The following is a 23369-nucleotide window of genomic DNA, read 5'->3' as shown; positions in this document are numbered from 1 at the left end:
TTTTGCTGCCAACGCCAGACGAACTGGCTCTGCTTTCTACGCTGTTGCACGAGTAGTGGGTGGTGGCTGGGGGGCGGCGAAGTGGGCGGCGGGCGGTCGACAATCGAAAAGGTGCGGCGACATTGAACAAGCCAAGGAACGAACGGGCGAGTGAGCGAGCGAGGGAGCGAGAGAGCCAAGTTTCTGATAACGTCGTCATCGTCATCGCAATTTTAATTTATGCACAACACACGCACATCCATCTCACACACACAGGCACACAGCAACCATCTCAATTACGATGGAGATTTTTTTTTTTTGCTAAAGCTCAACATCTTTTTACACATTTTGCAATTGTTGTTGTTACGCTTGGATTTGGGGTATATGAACTCTGCGAAAAGGTTTGCACAGCTGCTAATTTAGTTGATCATTTGATTAGGGCAACAATAAAAAGAAACTTAAACGCATAAATATTAGAATAGAAAAGATTAACTACAAAATTCGTGAAACTAAAACTAAAGTAAATTTATACAAATCAATTAAAGTGAATATCTTTGAAAAATAGCTTTCTAGGAAGCACTATATCTTATTTTAATTTGTCATCCAGTAGCCTTTTGTGAAATAAGAAATTGTTCACGGTAATGTTCATTCTTCTGAAATACGGATGATTCAGAAATGCATAAACTAAAACTGGGGGTGACACAACTCCCCGATATAAGGTACTCTACTATGCCCAAACCACACTCAATAAATAAGTAGGTAGTCTAATAATAAGGCAAAAATATTTGCCAAACAAAATTGAGCAGCTCGGCAAATATTATTTTGCCGATAATTGTGAGAGTGTGCAGCTGTCAGATTGAGGCCACTGTGCGAATTCGAGTTGCGCTGGCCGCGACGCCACTTATGTAAACGCTGCCCACTGTGCGCGCATTTTGTGCTCTCCGTTGTTTTTCTCTCACGCTTTTCTCTCTCTCTCTCTTCCTCTCTCTCTGTGGCTCTCTCGTTACAGCAGCAGCAGCAACGATCGAGGAGGGCGCCGCTGCAGTCGGACAAGTCTGCTCAGTTGGTCGCTGAAAATCGGCATCGCGAGACGTACCGAGTTGGAATACATTCGTTTCGACGGCGGCGACGCGTCCGCTCGTTGCAGTGGCGCATTCATTTTTTTTTTTCGGTTTGATTGATTGCGATTATGAACGAGACCTTAAAGCTGTCCGGACTCGGAATGCAGCGCACCAATATCGAGCTCGAGCGGCAGAGGCACCTGGCCAACTGGCTGATGAACAGTAGACCGCACATGCCCGGCGGACCAGCAGCAGCAACAACAACATCAGCGGCAGCAGCAACAACACCCACTGCATCAGCCACAAAGGGCGCAACAACAACAACAGCTACAACTACAAATCCTGGCTCCACAGTGGGTGGAGCAGGCGCTGGCCCAGTGGGCGGCAACGGGGTCGCAACAGCAGCAGCAGCGGGCGCACCCAGCAACAGCGTCGCAGCTGCAGCAGCAGCTGCATGTAACGGTAAGCTTAGCGCGAAGAGTGGAAGTGGGTGCGGAGGAGGGGTGGTGGGGAAGGTTGACAAGGCACGCGCTTCAAGCGAGCGTGAGAGAGAGAGAGGAGAGAGCGGGAGAGCGCAATGGGTAATTGTTTGCTCAATGACGTCGCCTTTGCTTTTATTTTGTAAATGCTCTGCATTTAGGGTATGGTAATTCAGATCATCCTTATATACACTTAATAATCCTGCGAAGGGAATTGAATGTACTAAAAAGATAAGACCTAATACACTCAAAAAATGATTAAACTGAAGACTTAATTTACACCATTTCGAAAATGAAAATGTTTTTGCGTTGATTCCTTTAGGAAGTTTGATAAATACAACTTTATGAGACTGAAACAGTAGTGGCACTAACTATTTTCACACAATACAGTATGGTAATTACGAGCAATTGGTTGCTGCTGTAAAATAATGAATTTAATTTTTTACAACAAGCACCCAATTATTTAAAAATGAGTGTATTTTCTACGTCATTTTCCGTAAAAGGTGCGCCGTTACAAGATTTTACAGCACGTAATAAAAGATCCAAGTTTACAACTACAGGTAAACTTCAGTAAGTGAAACTAATGATTTGAAAATGGATTTGTGCAATATATTAACGAAGTTGTAATCAATTTCAATGGTGGTGTTATACGAAAAAAGTTCAAAAGAGATTGCAGTATGATTTAAAGTTCTTGATTATCGAATTTGCATCTAAATTAATTAATTTGATAGCCAACTGTACTGGTCTTTGGGATAAGCGAATCCAAATCGTATAAATATTTATTTTTGTGCAAATCGAATTCGAGCAGAACGTTTAAAAGTGAAAACCGAAACATGTGCTATTTTTATGGCCAGCTAGTTTGGATGGAATACCAATCAACACTCTGAACAATAAAGAGATGAAGTGATTAACATTACTCACTTAAATTTTAAAATATATGGTTGATAAGATGACCTAGAAAGACTTATTTTTGTCTACCCATTCAAAAATATGAATGGTTCTAAAGAAATCTCGACCATTAAAGACTAAGATGTGTAGATTAAGTCATATTGTTGATAAGTATGTGTATCTGCGGTAAATTCCGGAAAGGGTAAGATCAGAAGAAGGGTTTTTAGATTGGATTGAAAGGGTACAACAGTTTCGTTACCAGAAGTAGTTTTTTTTTTGTCTAACTGGTGGTTGTGTTGTCTGTATGGGGATTTCTTTTCGCAAAAGGCGCGCGCGTCGATTCGCATAATTTCACACGAAACGTGACAATCTCACACCCACCCCCCTTCATCCATTCTATCGCTTTCTCTCTCTATTTATATGTATATATATATGTATGTATGTATATGGCTTACTCTCTCGCTCGCTGGCTGAAAGTCTACTCTGCAATTGATATTTCACGAAAGATAAGAGCAATTTCACAAAACGTTTTAGCCCCTTCCCGGTGTTATGCTGTGATTTCTGCCCTCGCCTGCATTTATTAAATGTGTGTTGTGTGTGGGGCAAAAAATTAAGCCAAATGTGCGCAATTAAAGTGAGTAATGCGCCGTCGACCACCAATCAGCGGATCCAAATCGCACCATGGGCCGCATTCGAACAATGAGCAATCAAAAATCGCGATATCTCTTTTTAATTGCAACGCTCGAAGTTCGCTTATTTACACAACTACATACATACCTATATATTTCTAAAGCAACACAAAAAATCGGGGAAAAAAACGAATATGGCTAAGTGATTTCATGCGGTATTGTTTGGGGCGACAGACAATTGCTTTTTTGGATGTCGGCCCGATAACGATATAATACAATATATGTTGCCCATGAGGGAGGTGTTATCTTTATGTGTTGTCTACGTACTTGTGTGCCGTTAATCGCCTCCAGTTGTTGACTCTTTTATTAGTGCCTCGATATCCGATCCGATTGGATCTTTCAACCAAAAATACAATTCGACCTTAAAATTGTCAAGTCATAGACCCCCGCAGTTCTTCCTCGATATTAACTCAAGTGCATTCGAATCTAACAAAAAGTTCTCAAAACTTTTTAAACAAGTAATCAATAACCCGGAAATGCGAATCGAAGTGACCTAATCGATAATAAAATACGTTGATTAATAGCTTACACATAGATCATTGACCTGATAACGAATTTTTATGCTTGGAAATAAATCAAAAATGTTTTCACAAGTTTTTAAGCAATTTTCAAGCATTTCATAAACCAAGCAGGTATTTTTAATGACCCATGGCAAACGTCAATAGCAAAATTTAGTATCAATTAGCTGATAGTCAATATATTTGTATTGCAAATAAAGTCTTGTTAGTGACAAATTTGTTTGCGTAAACGTTGTTAAAACGCAAAAATAAGCACTGATTAGTAAACTTTGAATTATAGAATCGAGTGCAAATAGAGCAGTTTGAGTTTTGTGTATACCTACGTTTTTAGTATTTGCATGTTATTATTAGATAGAGATAGATTGCCTTTCTGGCCAGTTGAACTTGAAGTTCGTAGATTCCAAATCATATACAAAACTTTGGCTAAAAGATTTTCATTTATATTTAGCCTTGAAACGATGTTTAACAAAGCCGAGCAGGCAAGAATGTTGTGTACAGGTGCAGCTATTCAGTGCATTAAATTTATTGTGGTCTAAAAATGGCCGTCTTGAACAATAAAAGTTCGATTTTCCCCACTTTAAATTCAGTGCAAGATCTTTCGACATTCCTTCCTGTCTATTTCGAAAATTCTTGTTAATTTTGCGGTTACGCTTTGGGGCGATATTTGCCCACTGTGTGTCATCGTCTCGTTGACCGTTGACTGAAAATTAGCTGCGCTTAGCAACAGTTTTGAACCACTTGCCTTATTTTTTTTATATTTTTTTTTTGTTGTTGCGTCACGCCAACTGAAATTCGCTTGGGGAATATACACTCATTATAGACGAAGCTCTGCCACTGTACTCGTAGATGTGGAAGTTGATACGACGGTGTGTGGGTTTTTCCCACTGCAGACAACGGGGTGGCAATTAGACACTCACATGTGCATTTATATTTATGCGATTACCTCACCGATGCACAATGTGCTACCTCACTCACTCACGACTCCTCCGCGTTGCGTTGCGTTTCTTTATTCTTTATTTTAATTTTTTTCGTACCTTTTGCTCTTGCCACTGCAGGTGGAGCAGCCGTTGGCGCCCATCACGGCCACCATTCGGCGGCTGGGGCGCGCAAGCCCAAACTGCGGCGCTTCAACTCCCACGACACCAGTTCGAATATGTTCTCGGTGGCCGATTTCGAGAACGCCCGCCTAGCTCGCCGCAACGAGATCGAGCTGAACCAGCGGAGGGCACGACGCGTGCGCGGCAGTGCCAACAACAGCACCTACGGCCTGGGATCGGGCTCAGGATTGCTGGGAGGTGCCCATTCTGGATACTGTGACGCACTCAATGGCAGCGGCGATTACTCCACCGGGGACAGCAAGGCCTCCAAGGGCAGCAGCGAAGTAAGATTGAATTACACTATACCTATATATACACAAATCTACGTCAAACCAATTTCAAATAGTAACATAATCTGATGGCAAAAAATTCGAATAACGATAGAAACGGGTTTTTAAAATCCCCCAAAGTTTGTTCTACAAATACAATATATCATAAAAGCAGATTAACGTAGATTAGGATTAAAATAAAATATAGAATATACATTTTTTTATATTAAATTTTCTCGTGTACATGACGTCAATAAGTTTTCTAATCGCGCAAAAATGTTGGTTAATTATTCGTTGTCGATTTGTAAGTTTCCTAACCACATTCGAAATTATTTAAATAAACTCTAACTTCAACTAATAAACAATGCATCTTACAGGGTGCGCTGACAGCCATTGAGTTCCTTGAGCGGAATTCCCTGCCACGAGTCGTCCGCATTCTGCATGCGAGCAAGAGCTCAAACGAAACGCTGCAGTCCAGCTCATCGCATGGCTCCTCCACGGCGGCATCGAGCAGCTCCTCGACGGGAGCGAATCCGTTTGGTTCTGGTGGCAGTGGTGGTGGAAACATTTCCAGTGGCAACATTGACACCGGCACCCATTCATCGTCCAGCGGAGGCAGCGCCACCGGAAACGGAACTGGCTCTGGTCCTGGTCTTAGTTCGGGCTCGGGTTCTGGTTCTGGTTCTGGTCACCAGAACAACAACGGTCGCCACAGCAGCAACGGTGGCACTCCACCCGGCCACGATGAGCTTTTTCTGCTCTACAGGCTGGTGCGACAGCGCAACATCTACCACGGACACAACGCCAAGACTCAGGCATCGCAGCGCAAGAAGACTCTGCTCATTCCACAGGAGTTTCCGGGTGAGTTTCTGAATTGGATGATTGCATCGAGTTCTGGGTTTATTTAAATCATAAATAACAATTTGTCATATTGCTTAACAGTATGTATCTGTAATAAACTAAAATCAATTAGCAAACATATTGTTTATTAACTATTAAAATTGATTGTTACAATAGTTAAGTAGTCATATTATTACATGTATGCTATCTCAGGTTTATAGTACGTTTGCGTTCTAATTACCTGCTATTTATTGATTATTACAATTGTAAAAGCGAAAGATACATTTTTCACAGAACAGCTAGAACTTAAGTGCTGCGGCTAATTGTAATTACACGTTGGCCCCGACGAGGGCGGCTTCAAACAAGTTGTCATTCCATTGAGGGAAGTTAATTTATCGCTCACAGTAAATTAACTTCAATGACCCACCGATTGATGCGCCGATTGGCAGTAGCTAAGGGCATAACCGAATGATTAAAAAAAAAAAAAATGGGAGGAAAACCTGTGACTGATTCGGCACGAACACGGCTGATTGTAGTCGCATGCCCATTTACATAATCCAGACGGGAACATTTGAAGGCACAATTTAGTGTTCTCATGACGAATGCATTTAGATACTTACTACTTTTGCCTGATTACACGGTCCACTCGTAACCAACTCAACTCGCTTAGTGAGTCAGCCAAGCGAACTCTGATCTCCCAGTGCGAGGTTACTAAGTACACAATTCCCTAAACATACAGACATATGTATCCAGCACTTTGATGTTTTTTTTTTTTTTTGCGTGACACAGTCACAGTTCAACAATGGAAAGTAATCGCAACTATTGCTCATCAGGCGTTATGCAATGAGCTCTATTCGGGGTTCCAGTGCCGGTGGTTTTGGTTGTTGGCCCAGTCTGTCTGGCAGCGGTGACTTCTTCGGTGGCCCACCACCGACACCAGCAACACCACCGGCACCACCGACACCACCGATACCACCTGCAGTACCCAACCAACCACCCACTGCTGCTTCTTCGCCGTACTGTGCGGTCAGCCATTGTTTCAAATCGCAACGCCATGTGACTTTTCACAGCCGTTTGGCGAGGCGCAATGTAAACCAATGGGTGCAAATATTATGCAATCTGCCCATTTATAGACTTACTGACGCTGGGTATTATCATTTTATTCATTAGGCTTGCAATGTCCGGAAAAAATGGATGGCAAATTGGAGTGATTCAATTTGCACGAGCATATTGGATTTTTCTTGTGTTGATTCAATTGGTCTCGACGCTGATTGCATTAGTCTCTCTTTATCATCAATTTTTTTTATTGTATCATTATAATTTAAGCTCAGTGGCGCGAATTGAACCAAATGAAATGATTAATGGACTCATCGATACATGTAATGTTTAATTGCATTGCATTTTTTTCTGTAAAATCCACCTGCGCTAACTGAAACTCTTTTTACATTCGAATTTTATTTTTTACAAACCCTCCAATCAAACTTGTCGGTTTTGCATTTAATTGACAAAAAATGCTTTTATTTTAAGAAAATTAAATACATATATCTCAATACTAAGAGATGCCCAGTCGCACGTCACGTTATTTGTTTTATTTTTTGTACTCATTTTTGGATTGCAAATTGTGTACTATATTCTGTTCGAAGCTGTCAGCTGTCGGAAAAATGGTTTTCAGATTTTAGACAGTAAACAGATTTGTTCAGCGACTGAACCAAAATATCTGTCTTGTTCAAAGAGATTTCAAAATTAGTTTTTAATTATTGATTTGTGCTATTTTTTTTAAATGCTTTTATGACCTTGAGAAGGCGAAGCTTCTGTGAACATTTATTTTGACCCAATTGTAATTAATTTATTTATGAAATGTATAATGGTTAGATGAACCCACTTTAATAGAAGAGATACGCATACAACATAAGATACAAGGACAATTTTAACATTTGTATTTTTTCTTTTTCCCGCAGGTTACTTTTCGATGCTAAGCGAGAAGGGTCTCCCCACGGCCACACAATACGGATCTCTGATACAGCTGGTTCGGGAACGGGTTTACAAGTTTGTCTCAGTGGACAACATGCCGGCGTTTACGGAATCCTCGCCCAACAGTACGAGCAGTCCAACGCACGAGGGATGCCTGCCCATAAACAAGGGACGACCACAGTACGTGAAAACGACGGCAAGGGGCGGGCAGGTATTCCGTCTGTTGGCCGTCTTCGAGGATGGCAAACAGGATCAGGTCAATATGTCGCAACATGGCAACGGCAATGCGACCAGGTCCCATGGCAGTGGGTACATGGGAAGGGAGAAGGAAAAGAACCGGTATGCCCAGCTGCTTAATGAAAACCGGCAGGTGTTGTACGTCCCACTGTCCACCAAGGGCAAGTTCTACGAGATTGAACCGGGAATTCCTCAGCTGCTTCAGAAACTGGGCGATGCGCAGCGCAAGCTGAATCCGGAGTGCGTGCATCGTTTGAGTGCTTTGGTGACGGCGGCCAAGCAGTTACCGCTAACACTGCGCTATATCTCCGGTCCAGGCGGACCCGACATTCCCGAGCAGCTATGTATTAGTCAAGTGAGCAAGGAGGATGTGGTTGTTGGCTGTTCCATTGAGGACGTCGATACCCAGACGCCCTTGCAGCTGAGGAAGTTCTATCCCAGTCGAGATATTCAGCTGGTAAAAAGTTATTTAGGATTTGACTCCGAACAACGGATGCTCGCTAACACGAATGTGCAGAATATGCTAAAGTTTTGTCAATTTAATTGCGATCCATTCCTGAAGCTCGTGGAGATTGAGTTAATTCAGCGCTCGGAACGTTCGGGAAGCAAGAATCGAGAGGGGCTACGAATCTTGAAGCCACTGCATTTTCCAAAGATCCTGAGACGCGAGAAGAGCTCCATGGCAGCAGCGCACGAAAAGGAGGATTCCATTATTTTCCTCAGCAAATCGGATCTGGAGAATCTGGAAGCCAAGGAAGCGGCAGCTTCTGCTGCAGCTCACTCGGAATCCAGTTTGAATCGCATCTCTGAGCGCATGCGTGTATTCCAGTCTACCAAGAAGAAGTGGTTCGGAAAGCATCATCCGCAGCAACAGCAACCACAAATAGAGAAACATCAATCTGACTTAGATCTCGATGAGCAGGCCAAGCGAATGAGCATGGAGCGCTATACGGATATGTCTAAGCTTCTGCAGGAGCGTTTTGGCTCGAATCCCGAACAGCCAGAGCAAGATGCTATCTCCCTAAACAGCACAGCAGCGTCCGACACCGAAACAACGATGCTGACTACCATGGAGCCGAGGTCTCTGGACACAATGATGCAAAAGTCCATGTCCCTGCAGGATATTGAGCTTCTCAATGGTCAATGCAAGCAACGACCTGATTTGCTGGCCAGCCACAATCACAATGACGCCATCAGTGAGGCAGGTACCGAGCTGGAAGATGTGGAGAATCAGACCCCACCTCCACAGTCCTTCATCACGGAGAAGCTGTACAACGAGTTTCACGTGAAGACCAGGCAGTATAGCAAGTCATCGTCCAGTTTGCACCAGTTACCTCTGTTTAGCTTGCCGCAAAAGTTGCAACTTCACGAGGCTGAAAAGGAGAAGCGACATCTGATGTTGCTAAAGGCGCAGCAACAGGCGCTGACCAAGGAACCGGTCACTGGAAGAAGGGCAGCCGGTGGAGTTTCTCTGTTGGGAGGAGGACTCAACCAACTGGCGATATCGCCCGCATCGCTGGTGGAAGACGACTTGCCCTACTCCAGTGTGCGCGATTCGCTTGTGATTTCCGGCGGGGACTGCCTGCGATCGGAGTCCGCCAGTAGACCAGTTCCCGCTGTGGACTATACCAAGGAGAATATATACGCCGAAATCTGTCCCTCGCACACAGTGGACACCTTTTCGGGCGCCACTCAGTTCACTCATGTGCCCGACGATGATGGAGATTATGCATCGCTCAAGTATTCGGTCAATGGACCACAGTCGGTCAGTCGGATTGAGGTGAATGGAGCTACGGCGGCGGTGAAGAGCAGCGCAATCAGCTACCATACTGTGTACCTGGGCGAGGAACCGCTGGGCGAGAGGCACGCTGCCCACATCACCACCGTTGAATTGGCCGGAGAGGATAACATTTACAATACGCTCAAATGATGACTCATGTGATTCCGGCGACGTAAGTTGGCCGGCGCCAAAGGCCTGTTTTAAAAACGCCGATGGACAAAAGGGCAAGCAAAAGGGAATTCATGTTACCCATGATCCTACCAAGGCCATCTTATAGTCTTGTACTCGAAAGAAATTGAAGTATTCTCCAATGAAGACTAATTTGTTAATTAACTCATTGAAAACATACCTTACCCTACTTATTACCCACTGTTTTGACAGGACTTTATTTTCATGCCATTGGATTACTTTAATATAAACATACATTTTAATAGAGAAAGAGTATTTAATTTATGTTTTGGTTTTATTGTGTATTTCTCAGTTTCATTTTATAGCACATGTATATTAACATTGATAAGCAATGGACAACAAACGTTTACCGCATTGTAAATTTTGTCTCCTTTAAATATTTAAAGAATCTTAGTAATGTGAGAATGTTCGAGTACAAGACAAAGATAAGAATAATTTTAAATCAGAGAACAATTGAATGACACAATTTATTTGCTGCGAGGCCTTGCTTAAGATCGGTAAAATGTTTTGAATAGGCTTTTGGAGCAATCAGCCACAAAATCAAATGAATTTATATTTTATCTTGCTTACAATTTTAAGAAATGGTTACAGCAGAATACCAATGTAAGATCATTGTCATATAAGTGAGAGGAGCTCTCAATTTTAGGAAAAATACTTTTCCCTGTCTGCCCTTTGAAAAGGCGGTGTGAGAACTTATATTTAATCATTCAATATGGCGCTGATGCACAAAAAACAACAATAGTAGAGAAAATATCTTATTTTGCAATAATACAAAACTCAAAGCGAATGATGTATGGTGAATTCAAACAGAATTTGAATCTGGGTCAACAAACACCCAAACGAAAGTAATGAAAAATCTCGATCGTAACATATAATTACACATACATATATTTGTAGAAAGTAGTATTAGTATAGGGATCAAATTTGTAAATGAGACGTCGCTGTGGACGACGAAAAACCCCCTTGAAATGACAGCAGAAATTGTAATATTATTATTAACCAAGAGAAGACAAGCAATTTTGTATTGTAACATACAGATGGGTGCCGCCGGTCCACGACTTTCAATCCATTAAACGGCCAGATCCCTAACCCATACAAAAAAAAATACATCATATTGAAACTGAACATTTGGAAATTGCAATATTATACAATTGTATACATAACTTATATATAGATATATATATACTTATACACATATACTAACGTACATACGATATGGAAATCTTAGTTCAAACCTAAGGTATTATTAGCTCGTAGGCAATCAACAAGTCAAATCAAATCATAAGCGATATACATCTATATATGCATACATTGTATATTTGTAAAATAGCATAAACTTTTAGGGCAAAATGCCAAACTTTTACACGATCTCTCGTATTTTGTCGTTCTTTTTTGGAAACCCATTAACTTGGTTTTGTTGGGTTTACTTGTTTTACACCCAACAACTCAACGTTAATCAAACGAATCGATTACATCAAAGTGCGAGCATGTCCACAAACCATATTTGAATCTGTCTAATTGTCCGCTTCGTTCGATGACCTCACATAACTTTGCATACAACACACGTATTTAACATTTAAGTTATTAAGTGACTTTATCGCGCCATATAGATGTGCAGTCTCAAAGTAGAGTTTAGACACTAAGGTCCAGTTTCTAGTCTTAATTTGAAAACAAATATGAAGCCGTTTCGAAATGGAGACATGCCAAACTTTTACTTGTGTAATGAATGACTTCGGCATGGCCCGAAGGATCCTTCAATATATACACTTTCAATTGGGTACTACATAAATAAATATTTAGCAAGAACATAAGTTATGAATTTTTATTTTATTTCATTTGCAACCACAATCAGTAATACAACCTATTTCAGATTCGACTGAAAGCTTAGTTCTTATCTCCCTCAAAGACGGCAAAATATCAAGGTGGAAAACGATTCAATAAATAGTGTAAGAAAAGCCTAGTGTTACCAAAAGAAAAAACCCTGTATAAAAATGAAGCAATACTCACAAAATAGCTATGATACTAGTTGTAAAACCTCTCTGACAAAGCAACAATGCGACAGCAACAGGTTCAGTCAGTGTGTGTGATAGTAGCTAAGTAACGAGGGTACTTGCTATCTGGATATCGATGTTTTGTACATAAATAGAAACGAGGCGTAACCCAGCCCCAGGCATATTATGCGTTAAGTGTACTAAGAGTACTCAGTGGCGGTTACTTTGCATTTCATAGTTGGTAGACACGTAAGACAGGCTTCGCTGAAGCGCAAGGGTGATAAAATGTTGAAAGTGAGCGTTGACAACGCACTCAATCTATTTTTGCCCTCTTCAAGATCAGCTTTGTGTTATAAATAGGTACATACATATGTATATCATCTGTGCTTGCAGATAATTGATAAAGATATAGCAATAACATAACGAGTAACCACCCGCCAGCATAATAATTTATACAAACAAAATATTGTGAATTATATTTAGAGTTTTAACGTTTTTTTTTTTTGGAAGCAGCACAGACAAAATATCTATCGGATATGCAAAAATTACATTTTAGAAATTCAGATGTTTTAATCAAGGGGCAATAACATAACGAGTGTCTCGTGTAATATTTATTTTAAACAGAGTAGAATATAGTCAGTACTAAAACGGATACATACACGCACTTGTGCATGTTGTGGAAATCAAGCATTATCAGGAATTTTTATGAAATGGATGAACAAACGAAAGATTGCACTGAAAGGGGAGGGAACTCGAGCCCCCAGAATGCCGCCCGAACAGGCCTTTGATATACTTTATTGCAGCTTATAGTGAAGCAATATAAATTTCAATAAGAATTTAATGGTTTATGAAAACGGAGAAGCGAAACGAACGATGTGAACTAAGTAATCATGTTTTTGGTGTCTATGTTAATCCCTAGAAATTCACACACGATTAATCAATTAGAAACTCAATGTCAAGCAGTAGTAGAGCCCACACAGCAGCAAATATAGATAAACAACTATTTAAAATATATATTCGTAAAATTTGAAAAATATAACCTTGTAGCACTTTTAGATCCCCCCAACAATGAAACAAAGACCCAACTAAAGGTATTCACAAAAAAATGATGATGATGATTTTTGGAACTGAACGCTGATCGATATTTTAGAAGAGCCCTGCTATGGAGCTTGGCATGACTGAATTGATAAGATGAGAACTAAATTGAAACGAATTGAATTCTAATGAATTGTTTGGTAATGGGTACACGAATACACACATGAAATAAATAAAAAAAATTATAAGGAAAACTGATACGAAATAATTGTTATAGTAGATCTTTTTCTAAGCGCTGACCATGGAAAATAAAGTATGTATGTGAGAGCAAATCGATGTCACTGCTTAACAGCAGCTTAGTGACCTCAGCAAGGGCAAGCTCACTTCAACAAATTAACTCTAACTGAGGAGACCCAATCAAGTCTAGCATACAAATTTATATTTCACGTTGTACTTATATTTACCTAGATAAAATGAAATTGCTAACAAACACACAAAACTCCCTTTGGAAAACATGTTTAAGCCCATACAAGTGAAATAAACTAAAATATCTTTTCAAACTGTTTACTCGAACTTTACTTTCGTGGTGCGGGTACTATCGCTATTACACACCTGCTATTTGACTAACTGCGTGGAATTATAGAAGAATTTACTTTTATCCAAGATTGTGGCGGTTACATTTACTATAAAAGTAACTTGTGGCCAAAATGTTTTCGCCATAAACGAATTTGGCAAGACAATAACTATTAAAATGAAAAGAAATCGAAAAATCTTCCTAACATCTTTTACAGTTCGAAGAACCACAAAAGCGACATCTAGCTTTGATTTTGGAAACCTAATGTCAAATGTAGAAACCATGTCAAGTTGAGTTTTCTACACCGTTCGAACCATTAGCCGTAAAATATTTAAGTATGTATTAAAAAATAGTATTGTAGTTCACATATACCTCAATTTAAGACCATTTGAATTTATTTTCTAATTCATTAAATAAACAATTTTATACTCTGATTTCTTATATATTTCATTTTTATTTCTGCACATATAGTATACATACATACTAATTCATAAAGTTTGTTTATTATTTTCTATATCTTGCTGCTGCTTTGTTTGCTGTACATGCATTTTACACATTTAGTTTCTGGGATGTTACCTTTAATTATTTTCGCTTCTTTTATAATTTAACGGCCACATTCGATTCTATTGTATTCGGTTTTATGTTCGTTTTAATTATTACTCGGCTCACTTTTCTTTGGGTTGAAACAGCAAGCAATTATATTCTTTGAAATTTAGCAATAGCTTCAAAAAGTGCTGTCGAAACGGAAAGATATTACAAATATCGGGAATAGTTTCAGTTTTGCTTTGGAATCGAATTAAAGTCTTTACAGAGTTTCGCAGAATTTGAGAATTCTTATTTTGTATGTTTTGGAGAGCTCTCCAGCGATTGCATAATACTTTTTAAACTGTTTGGGTTTATTTGTATTTTTTGAAAACACCCGCACATTTACCAGATACTAATGTTTGCGCTTCTTTCCATTTAGTTTTATACCCCAAACTTTATTCGTACATATCTAATTGGGTTTTTAGTTTGTTTATATTAGTTTTTATTAATTAGGACGACGCTCCAAGTTTACCTTTCTTTGTTTCATATTATAATTGGTTTTCTTTTTTAAATTGTTCGTTTGTGTATTTAGTTAACGATATGTTTGGTATACAAACTTTATAATACCCTGGCTATGTTTTTAGTTTTTGTTTTCAATTTGGGATAGCTTCGAACAGCGCAGGTTGGCAACATTTTGCTGAGCACGGGCGTATAATATGCCACCTAAAGCCTGACACACAGATCTAGAATGTTGGGAAAATATTCGTTAGCTATAGATTGGATGATACATCCAAAAGATGGGCAGGGAAATCAAGTGGCTTGCGAAGAATAGAGGAGTTAAGCCTCGGGAAATATACTCGATTAGACACTGAAAGCGAGTTGCGGAGTTGAATGGAAATAATAGCGACATGTTCTGATTGGTAATTATAGAGTCTTATTGATTGATGATTAAAGTTTAGCCAATTGATGTACCTAATTGTAGCTTTTGTTTTAAATATAATTTACTTGATTTATGTTTCAGAACATGACTTCTTGGTAGAGATTCAGTTAAGGGGTGTATTCGTTTCTCTTAGTGGTTCCTGTGGCACATTCAAAAGATAGTTTTAGGGTACATAGGTATCTAAACTCTAGTCGATCTTAACCATTCACCATCACTCACACACAGCTCACCACACACGCAGACACTCATCCTGTTGCACATGCACACGCGCTTCTAGAACCTAGACATATACATATATATAGACCTGGTGGCTAACTAAAAACGTAACTAAATCCCATTTAATTCTACTGGCCAAGGTTAGCCGGACTGAGCACCAATTCTGGCTCGAATTTGCTCGACGACGAGGACGACGACGCCGCTGCCGCTGTGGGAGGCGAAAGGAGTAGGCTACTGCCACGCCCCATCACCGAACCGGCGGATGACGGATGTGATTTTTGATGATCCGTGCCGGTGGTGAACGATGAGGTGGTCAATCCGCTCAGTACCACACCGGATGCGGTGGCCGGTCGCATTAGGCTCAGACTCAGACTCGTTACTCCGCTTGTGTCCAGCACCTGGCCGGGAATACTGGCTATCGTTGTGCTGGTGGATGAGGCGGTGGCCACCGTCGAAGGCGCCGGCAGCGGCAGCAGACTAATCGCTGTCGTGGTGGGCGGCAATGTGAAGGCAGTTCCCATTCCCTTGCCGGAAGTGGAGCTGCTCATGGACATGCCCAGTGGTCCGCGTACCGTCGCCGTTGCGGAATAGGTGTGCGGCAGGGCCGGTGGCAGGTCATAGCTCGTCGGATGCGACTGCGACGTGGGCAGCCGTGCCGTAATGGTGGGCGTCGTCGTCGTGGTCGTCGTTTTGGGCGTGGCTCCCGTCGAGATGCCCGGCCTATTAAGCCGAGGTATCGCACCCGTACTGCAACTGCTGGGCATGGGAGCACTTGATGAAGCGGCTGTTGTTGCAACAGGTGTTGTGGTCTCGTTGCTGGCATCTATCAGGGATGTCTCCTCCACCACCTCCAGCGAATCTTTGACCGTGGAGGAGGAGGACAATGACTGCGACTTCGGTACATGTTGCTGATCCTGCTGCTGCTGCTGCTGTTGCTGTTGGCGTTGCTGCTGCAGTGCCACCCGCTGACGCACCAGCTTGCTGTCCGGCTTTTCGTCAACCGTGCTCAGGGTAGTGGCTCTCGTTATCCTCGATGTGGCTGCTGTTGATGTTGGGTCTTTGGTGGTACTACTCGTAACGGCAGTTGTGGCTGTTGTACGTTTGGCAATCTGCTGCTGCTGCTGCTGCTGCTGCTTCTGCTGATCCTGGTCCTGATCCTGCTCATCGTCACTCATCTCGCAGGCATTCAGAGCCGTCTGCAGCTTCTTCATCTCCAGTGGAGCATCTAGCAGAAACAGAAGTCATAAGAGGTTGGAACTGTATACAATATGTAGTTTATATACCACCGCTTTCCGGCTCATTGATGATCGGCACCACGCGATTGATGGCCGTCTTCTGCTCGTTCTGCATGAACAAGGATGTGGTGGCTATCTGACGCAGTGCCTCCATTCCCTCGTTGAGCATTTTGCTCTGGCTGCGTTTGTGCGCTATGGGATATTTGGGCTACAATGAAAGGAATTAATTAACATAGTAATTTAATAAAAAAAATGATATGTTTACAACCTGAAAACTAGGACCTCTCGCTATAGATACTCTTTTGCTCTCGTTTCTGAGCAACGATGTCGTGTGATCTGCATCAATCTTGTTGCCGTTTTTCTTCCGCGTCTTTTTGCTAGATGAAATGCAGTGCGATGGACAGATGCAGAAGAGGATGCGTAAAATGCAACAGATCAGGCCCAATCCTGCAGAGAAGTGAACTCTTTTAGCACATGTTCAACTGACACTTGCCATTAGCTATTTTATTGCCTATGAGAGAGGGGCCTATAAGTCTTAGTTCCGTGGTTTTGAAGCCCTTCTCGCCGGTGCCAACGAACGCGATGACGAGTCCCAGTGCCACCGTGCCCAGGCCCACGTAGAGAAAGGCATTCGCAAAGGTGCTAGGACCCCGCAGAACGCCCAGGAAATCCTCATCGTCCGATGAGCCGCCCAAAGAGGCGTCTTGGATCTGTCAATGGAAATGAGCGTTGTCAGTATATGATTAAGCAAATAGCAAAAGGGTATTTTCATTAGAGCACAACTCAAGTAAGACAGAAGTAAAGTTTTTACTTATCAAGTATTAAGTTCTAACAAATTGAATTGAATTTTTGTTTAACATAATTACTAATCACCTTTTTTCTATGTTTAAAGTTCTAGTAAGTTGAATTTAAAGGATAAGTATATAAAAACATATTTAAGTCAGTCTTTCTGGGGTTATGCAGTTTTCAGGGGCCCTTTAAAGGTATGACCCTATCATCAATCGGGTTCCAATGAAAACCAAAGTAAATTTGTTTGATCTAGACAATAAAGATGATGACTTATTCAGATTTGTAGCCTGCTTCACCTAACAGATAATGCGCTGAACATTGAGAAAGTTGTGCATGAAAGAAATGTGAGGGCAGGGGGAGTGGTTGATAAAAAATATGTATGGGAATTACAATTAGAGGCGTTATTACGATTACGGGTAGTATGTACACGGTGGTAGGCGGTCCTTCGTGATGGCACTTACTCGGTTGCGCTTCACCCAGCGTCGGTGGCAGGTGGCCTGCTGCTGTTGCTGATCCTGGACGCTGCAGCGTCGACCCCGCTCCAACCAGGCGGCACGTCCTTGGGCGCACTTTTCGAGGAGATCGGCCGGCCACAGAGGTGAGGTGATCGTGACCATAACCAGGACCGAGTGACAACGATAGCACGGATAGCACGACGACGACAACAACACACACAGTGGTTGCGATTGGGTATTGAATTGGTATTTTTTTGGCGGTGGTGGTTGTGGGGCAGATGAATAGAAAATATATACAGTTCAGTGATTAGTTTTGGGCTGTGTGAGATCGTCTCTCGTTTGTGGTTAAGGGGAAGTACACATATCTTTAGAATATAGGAATACATATTTCCAAAAGCATACAATACAATTCATCACAGGAGGAACGTCTAATGCAAAAGCAATCAAATTTGTTTGTCAAACGAAATACGAAATTTAAAACTTGTTGCCAAGAGAACTTTCTTGTCATCAATTACAACATCAATGGGAAATATATTTGGATGCCAATTTCATATCATTTTTTGGTTTTCTTTTTCTTTTTTTTTTTTTGGTTAGTTAGGATTAAACACACATTGGAGCAAAGTAGTTAACAATTAGGAAATGGTAACTAAAAACAGTTACACAGCAAGTAAAAGGAGAACATAGATATGTAGAGAGGAAGGAAGACTTAGGTATGGAAAATATGGAACATCAACTGAAAACGAGAACACTGAAAGGAGTTTAAACACTTAGATGGTAGATGAAGGGAGCACACTTCAAGACACAAGTCAAATATATTCCATAAAACTTAATCAGCATGCCTCATTGCAGCTCCGCAAGCAGCTAAAACAGGCCAAAGTATTTCGGTAGCCCATGCAACAAAAATAAATCATGAAATAACCCCATAAAAACCTAAATATTTAAAAAAAGTTTGTATTACATTTTCGGATCGATTCTGCGATATAAAATATTTGATGCTAGATCGTTTTTCCTTTTTTTGTTATGGGAATATATGATATATATTTACTGATTTACCCAATATTTATTTAAAACGTACCAAAAACGAGAAATAATCTTGACCTATTGAGATATATATTTATATGCCCTTTTAAGGTTGTGTCCTCTATAACTTGGCGCAAATCAAACAAACAGAATTCAATGCCAGTTTAAATTGCGCAGACAGCGAGTCATAGATGCCATCATCTAGATACACCTGTCCACCCGCGTTTGGATACACGTGCACTGGCCAACACGTAGACGAGCTAATGAGTGACTAGACCCCCCCGGCCTGGAGCCATCCTGCTAGCCAGCTCTGGGGAGCAGTATAAGCCAGGCAATGTCACTAAGCCAGCCACTAAATATGCTGCGTGCCAGTAATAAGGCAAATAAAACGACACACAAACGGGCTGGCCTATATATTCGAAGGAGCAAGGAAACCAAAACAGATATATATGTATGTGTATATATGTGTATATATATATGACTGACTATATAGTTGGCGTTTGAGTATATAAGTGAACATGATGGACTTTGTATGTAGCGCCACGTTTTCTGGTTTCGTTTGCTTTTCGTGTGCAAAATCGCAGTCACACAAAGCGAGCGCCAGAGGAGAAAAAAAAAGCAACCAAAAGCTGTCGGAAGGAAAGTGGAGAGAAAGTATCGATCGGCTGCTCCACATAACTATGGCTGGAACTGGAACTGTAACTGCTGTCCTGCCCTTGACTTAATGTAGGTGTAATCAACAATTTGCGAAGCTGATTGACGAACACCGAGCAGACTCAACCGAAGGCCAGCCCGTAGACTCCAAAAGGCAACGCACGTACGCAAAGGCGATGCACGAAAAGAGGTGCTTTCCCCACGATTCGTAGGTGCAAAAGGGCGAGGTGCCACCTCGTCGGGAAGTTTCAAAATATTTGACTAACTCGTCGACTGACAGGCAGGTGTTGAAGCCAGTAAGTGCAGGCGCACTTAACAAAGTCACTAGCCACAATCGGGATGAGATTGCTGCATTTACAACCAAAGTTTTTAATTCGTTACTGCTGGATTTTAAGGCTGATTAATAGAAGGGTAGCCTAGCTTTCGGTACCTGATTTTTTTAAGGGCCAAGATGTAGGGTATAACTGTTGCTTTTGCTATTGATTATCGGATTAAACCATAAATTATATTCTCAGTAAGCCAGTAAACAAAATGTTTATTCGGCAATAATTTAAACAAGTTATTTTAAGGTCAGTCAGCTGCTTTGTTATATCACCGAAGCAATCATTTAACGGATGCCTATCTAATATTCATATGTTTTCGCTAAATTATTCATATTGCGCATACGCCTGTTGGGACACGTGGCTTTTTGTATGTTTTCAGCAAATATTTGATAAATAAAAAAGGCTGCCCTTACGCACACGCTATGTATTCATTAAACTTTCACCTTTGCCAATATTCGATATTTCGCACAGCCAATTTGTAATCATCAGGTTGGCTGATATCTTTGTTCCTTCGATGGATTTGCTATTTATATGGGCGTCAGGCACCAAGTAGCTTCGCCCTTCCCTGTGTTGAAACTCACGCAATGCGAGCGAACAAACAATACCAGAAATAAAGGTTAAATAGAAATGTTGTAAAAATTACAACAAAGCGTCGAAAGTTCATTCAATCGGATCTGGCTTATGATGGCGACAAAACGCTAATGAACACCGCACACGAAAGCTTCTGAAGGAAAATGGGCTAAGCTGGGTGTAAGAACTTAATGGAAAATCGAAAGATGCCCAAAAATCAGCTGAAAATAGCATTTTTAATTGCATAGCAACAATAAATAAGTGTGTATAACTTATATTCTTAGTCCAAAGTAATGCTTATATTCTTTATTAAAGAGCAAAAGACAACTGCACTAGAGTTCCTAGAAAATGTTCAACTTCTCTTGCCGTTTGGTAATTTTTCTTGCTCACAACGAGATCCCTAATTAAACATGTCGCCGACGCAATAATGCCCCTATAATTTATGATAATTAGTCACTGAAGGTCTCACAAGCGTTATCCGCAGAGTGGTCACATTTATACGTAGATTAGTGAGTTGTGGGCTTTTCCATTGTTATTATCGCCATTGATTTTTGTTTCCATTGTATAACAATAAATTGTTTTGCCGCAATTGGCTGGCGGCGTCGAAAATTAACATGTACTCGTCATCAATTTCTGCCTGGCGAACAGGAAGTGTAGGCCATTAATGACAGCAATTTATTCGTGCCCATTGATTGTTTGTTCAAGTGCACAACTTGGCTTGCTTTTGTGCCCTGACTGGCTGTATGCCGATAATTCGTCGAATCAATTAAAACATATTTATCGTAATGCTGTCTAATTGGTTAATTTTTGATGCCTTTATTGGTCTTTTAGGGATACGGATTGCGGGACCATACCGTCATTTAAAATGAATATAATATTATTGTAGCTGTGGATTTCAATTCAAAACTTTTGCTGCGAAGCTTAGAATATTTTCACTGCACGGGCAAGAGTATCTGTTTGCACCCACATCTCTGTCTTTCGACAATTGAAAACAAATCTGTGACAGGACTCGTAAGTAGGCAGATGCCGACAGCCCCGGCGATTTGGCCCGTGTACAATTTTATTATGCAGCTGCGAGGAAAAGCAACGACTTGAGCCGAGTGGCGCAGAATCAAGTGCAAAATGCACTTGCAAAATCAACTGGAGGAGGGCAAGGGGACAGGATGTTCGGACAGGTGGGCCGAGAGCCAAGGAACGTGGCTGGGAAAGAAAAAGTGCGCAGGCTAATGAAAAATGCAGGAGTAGCCGCAGCTGGAGCTGACACACGACCAAGTCGTAAAGAACGAGGTGGTAGCTAATGCTATACTGTGGTTAGACAATGCAGCAGCACCACAATGCAGGGGCACTGAGAGGAGACATTACAGGCAATTTCACTAAACGACACCGAAAGACCCAGCTTTCGAGCTGCCCTTCATCGCCCTTGCCCTTTTCTCACACTTCACCAAGTCCAAGTCCAGCCTGATGTGTCTTTGTTTCCGGTTGATGTCCGGGTGTTTTGGTGTCCGGAATCCTGAGGCGACTGGGCTCAAGGTGCTCCACGGCCTATGCGGCGAATCGGAGCTGAGCTGTCCCGAAACTGGCACATGGCCAGGGCCACGGGGCGAATGTGTACCGGCTTTGCCTTACGCTCTTGGTACACAAATCAGCATTAAGCCAAGGTCCAAAGACAGTTCATTAGGCCAAGTAATGCCCGGGGCTGCTCTCCATATTGGGCACTTCAATCAGACCGCAGTTTGAAAGCTCAATCAGAGATCAGGTACATTTGGATATAAATCTAAGCTAGAAATCATGTGTCAGGCTAAAAGAACATAATTAATACAATAAATCATTTTAATTTGTTAACGCAGGGAAGATTTTTTTAAAGGCTTAAGTCTGAAATTGAATTCTTTAAACGATACTTTCTTTGCATTATTCATTCACTATTCACTATTTTCTAACTGCATTTTTCCACACAGCTAAGTACTCCCTGCACTCTAAAAATACGCTTGGCCCATTTTGTTTGTCCCACATCTTGGAAGGCACTTCTAATAAAATTGATTTGATTTTAAATTCAATTCGCGTAAAACGCACGAATCGATGCGAGGAGCATATGCAACACATGGGGCCCAATGACTACCAGGCAGCCACTGGAAATCCCCAGCCAAGGACCAAGGAAACCAACCGGAGAGATCTGCTGCCCGACTGGCCAACAAAACAATTTAAAGGCAAAGCCACAAAGGAAAGTGGCGAAGTTTTCCCAAACGGAACCCGGGAAACCGAAAAAGTTAGCATTTAAGCGCAGATTGTGTAATGAAATCAGACCATATAGAATATATACATATATATGTATATATATATATGCGATATGGAAGAGGCAAGGGGAGAAACAGCGCCAGTGGCACCGCAAATTAAAGTCGTTTTGCGGCTAAATGTGAACAGTGGTGTGGCTGTGTGTGAGTACCGGTCTTGCGGACTTGGACTTCAAACGGAAGCAGACATTTCTTTTCGGTTTTTCTTTTTGCAGCCGGATATCCGGCCATGAAATGTAAACGTCGCAGCCGCGTTCGTTTCTTTTGCCTTTGTTTGCCTAATGAAAATGTCAAACGGTCTGCCAGAGTCCCGGTTTAATTGAATGCATGTGTCGGCTCTTGAAAAAAACCTATGAAGAATCAAATGGGATGGGTCAAGGAAATAGCAAAAGCCATCGATCAGCAGTCTGTTCTGCGCTCAATTTCACATTTCAGCGACGACACTATAAATCAAGCCAAGGGCTGTGGAGAAAGCGCTGAAAAATATGCTACATAATTTGTTCGCAATAAAATGTGCTTAAAGTGCTGCGCCAAGCACTGAGGCACTCGAACGACACTCGACAAATTTTCCTCTTCCATTTCTTCATATTTTTTTTTTTTTTTTTGGGTGGAAAACAATGGAGCGGGACGAACGGAAAATGCATGTCGCTGGTTTTCGGTTCCGTTCGATTGCATTTCATTGCACTGCAAAGTTTCGCCTTTTCCGGAGCTCTTACGTCCCCTTCCATTCCCGCTGACTTCCTTTCATTTCCAGTTG

The 23369-nt window shown here is 41.4% G+C and overlaps 3 protein-coding genes across 8 annotated transcripts in view; 1 reads left to right on the top strand and 2 right to left on the bottom strand.

Annotated features, from left to right (window-relative positions):
- The window catches only part of B4, a 48705-nt gene extending 34867 nt beyond the window's left edge, over nt 1-13838 (top strand). For 2 of the 3 annotated variants that reach the window (NM_057977.4, NM_165046.1), the window contains exons 4-7: nt 989-1502; nt 4670-4995; nt 5358-5841; nt 7779-11806. In NM_057977.4, the coding sequence (NP_477325.2) occupies nt 1169-1502; nt 4670-4995; nt 5358-5841; nt 7779-9958 (3324 nt within the window). In that variant the 5' untranslated portion in view covers nt 989-1168 and the 3' untranslated portion in view covers nt 9959-11806. Of the gene's footprint in view, nt 1-988; nt 1503-4669; nt 4996-5357; nt 5842-7778 lie in introns of all 3 variants that reach the window. The other variant, NM_001273516.1, reaches the window with a different exon arrangement.
- Nucleotides 13839-14034: 196 nt separating this feature from the next.
- CG42784 (uncharacterized protein) overlaps nt 14035-23369 on the bottom strand; it is an 84997-nt gene continuing 75662 nt past the window's right edge. For 3 of the 4 annotated variants that reach the window (NM_001201869.3, NM_001316392.1, NM_001259092.2), the window contains 5 exons: nt 17764-17871; nt 17025-17223; nt 16782-16960; nt 16562-16721; nt 14035-16503 (listed from right to left, as the gene is read on the bottom strand). In NM_001201869.3, coding sequence (NP_001188798.2) covers nt 15407-16503; nt 16562-16721; nt 16782-16960; nt 17025-17223; nt 17764-17871 — 1743 coding nt within the window. In that variant the 3' untranslated portion in view covers nt 14035-15406. Of the gene's footprint in view, nt 16504-16561; nt 16722-16781; nt 16961-17024; nt 17224-17763; nt 18378-23369 lie in introns of those variants that run through there. The other variant, NM_165045.2, reaches the window with a different exon arrangement.
- Nucleotides 14035-23369, bottom strand: part of CG46308 (uncharacterized protein) — a 38654-nt gene continuing 29319 nt past the window's right edge. The window contains exons 3-7 of the mRNA NM_001347786.1: nt 17764-17871; nt 17025-17223; nt 16782-16960; nt 16562-16721; nt 14035-16503 (exon numbers count right to left, since the gene is read on the bottom strand). The gene's annotated coding sequence lies outside the window, so the exon portion shown is untranslated. The remainder of the gene's footprint in view (nt 16504-16561; nt 16722-16781; nt 16961-17024; nt 17224-17763; nt 17872-23369) is intronic.

This window comes from Drosophila melanogaster, chromosome 2L, assembly GCF_000001215.4.
Source record: "Drosophila melanogaster chromosome 2L".
Taxonomy (NCBI): domain Eukaryota; kingdom Metazoa; phylum Arthropoda; class Insecta; order Diptera; family Drosophilidae; genus Drosophila; species Drosophila melanogaster.
Note: the sequence above shows the minus strand (reverse complement) of the source record. Positions and strands in the feature narration are given on the sequence as shown.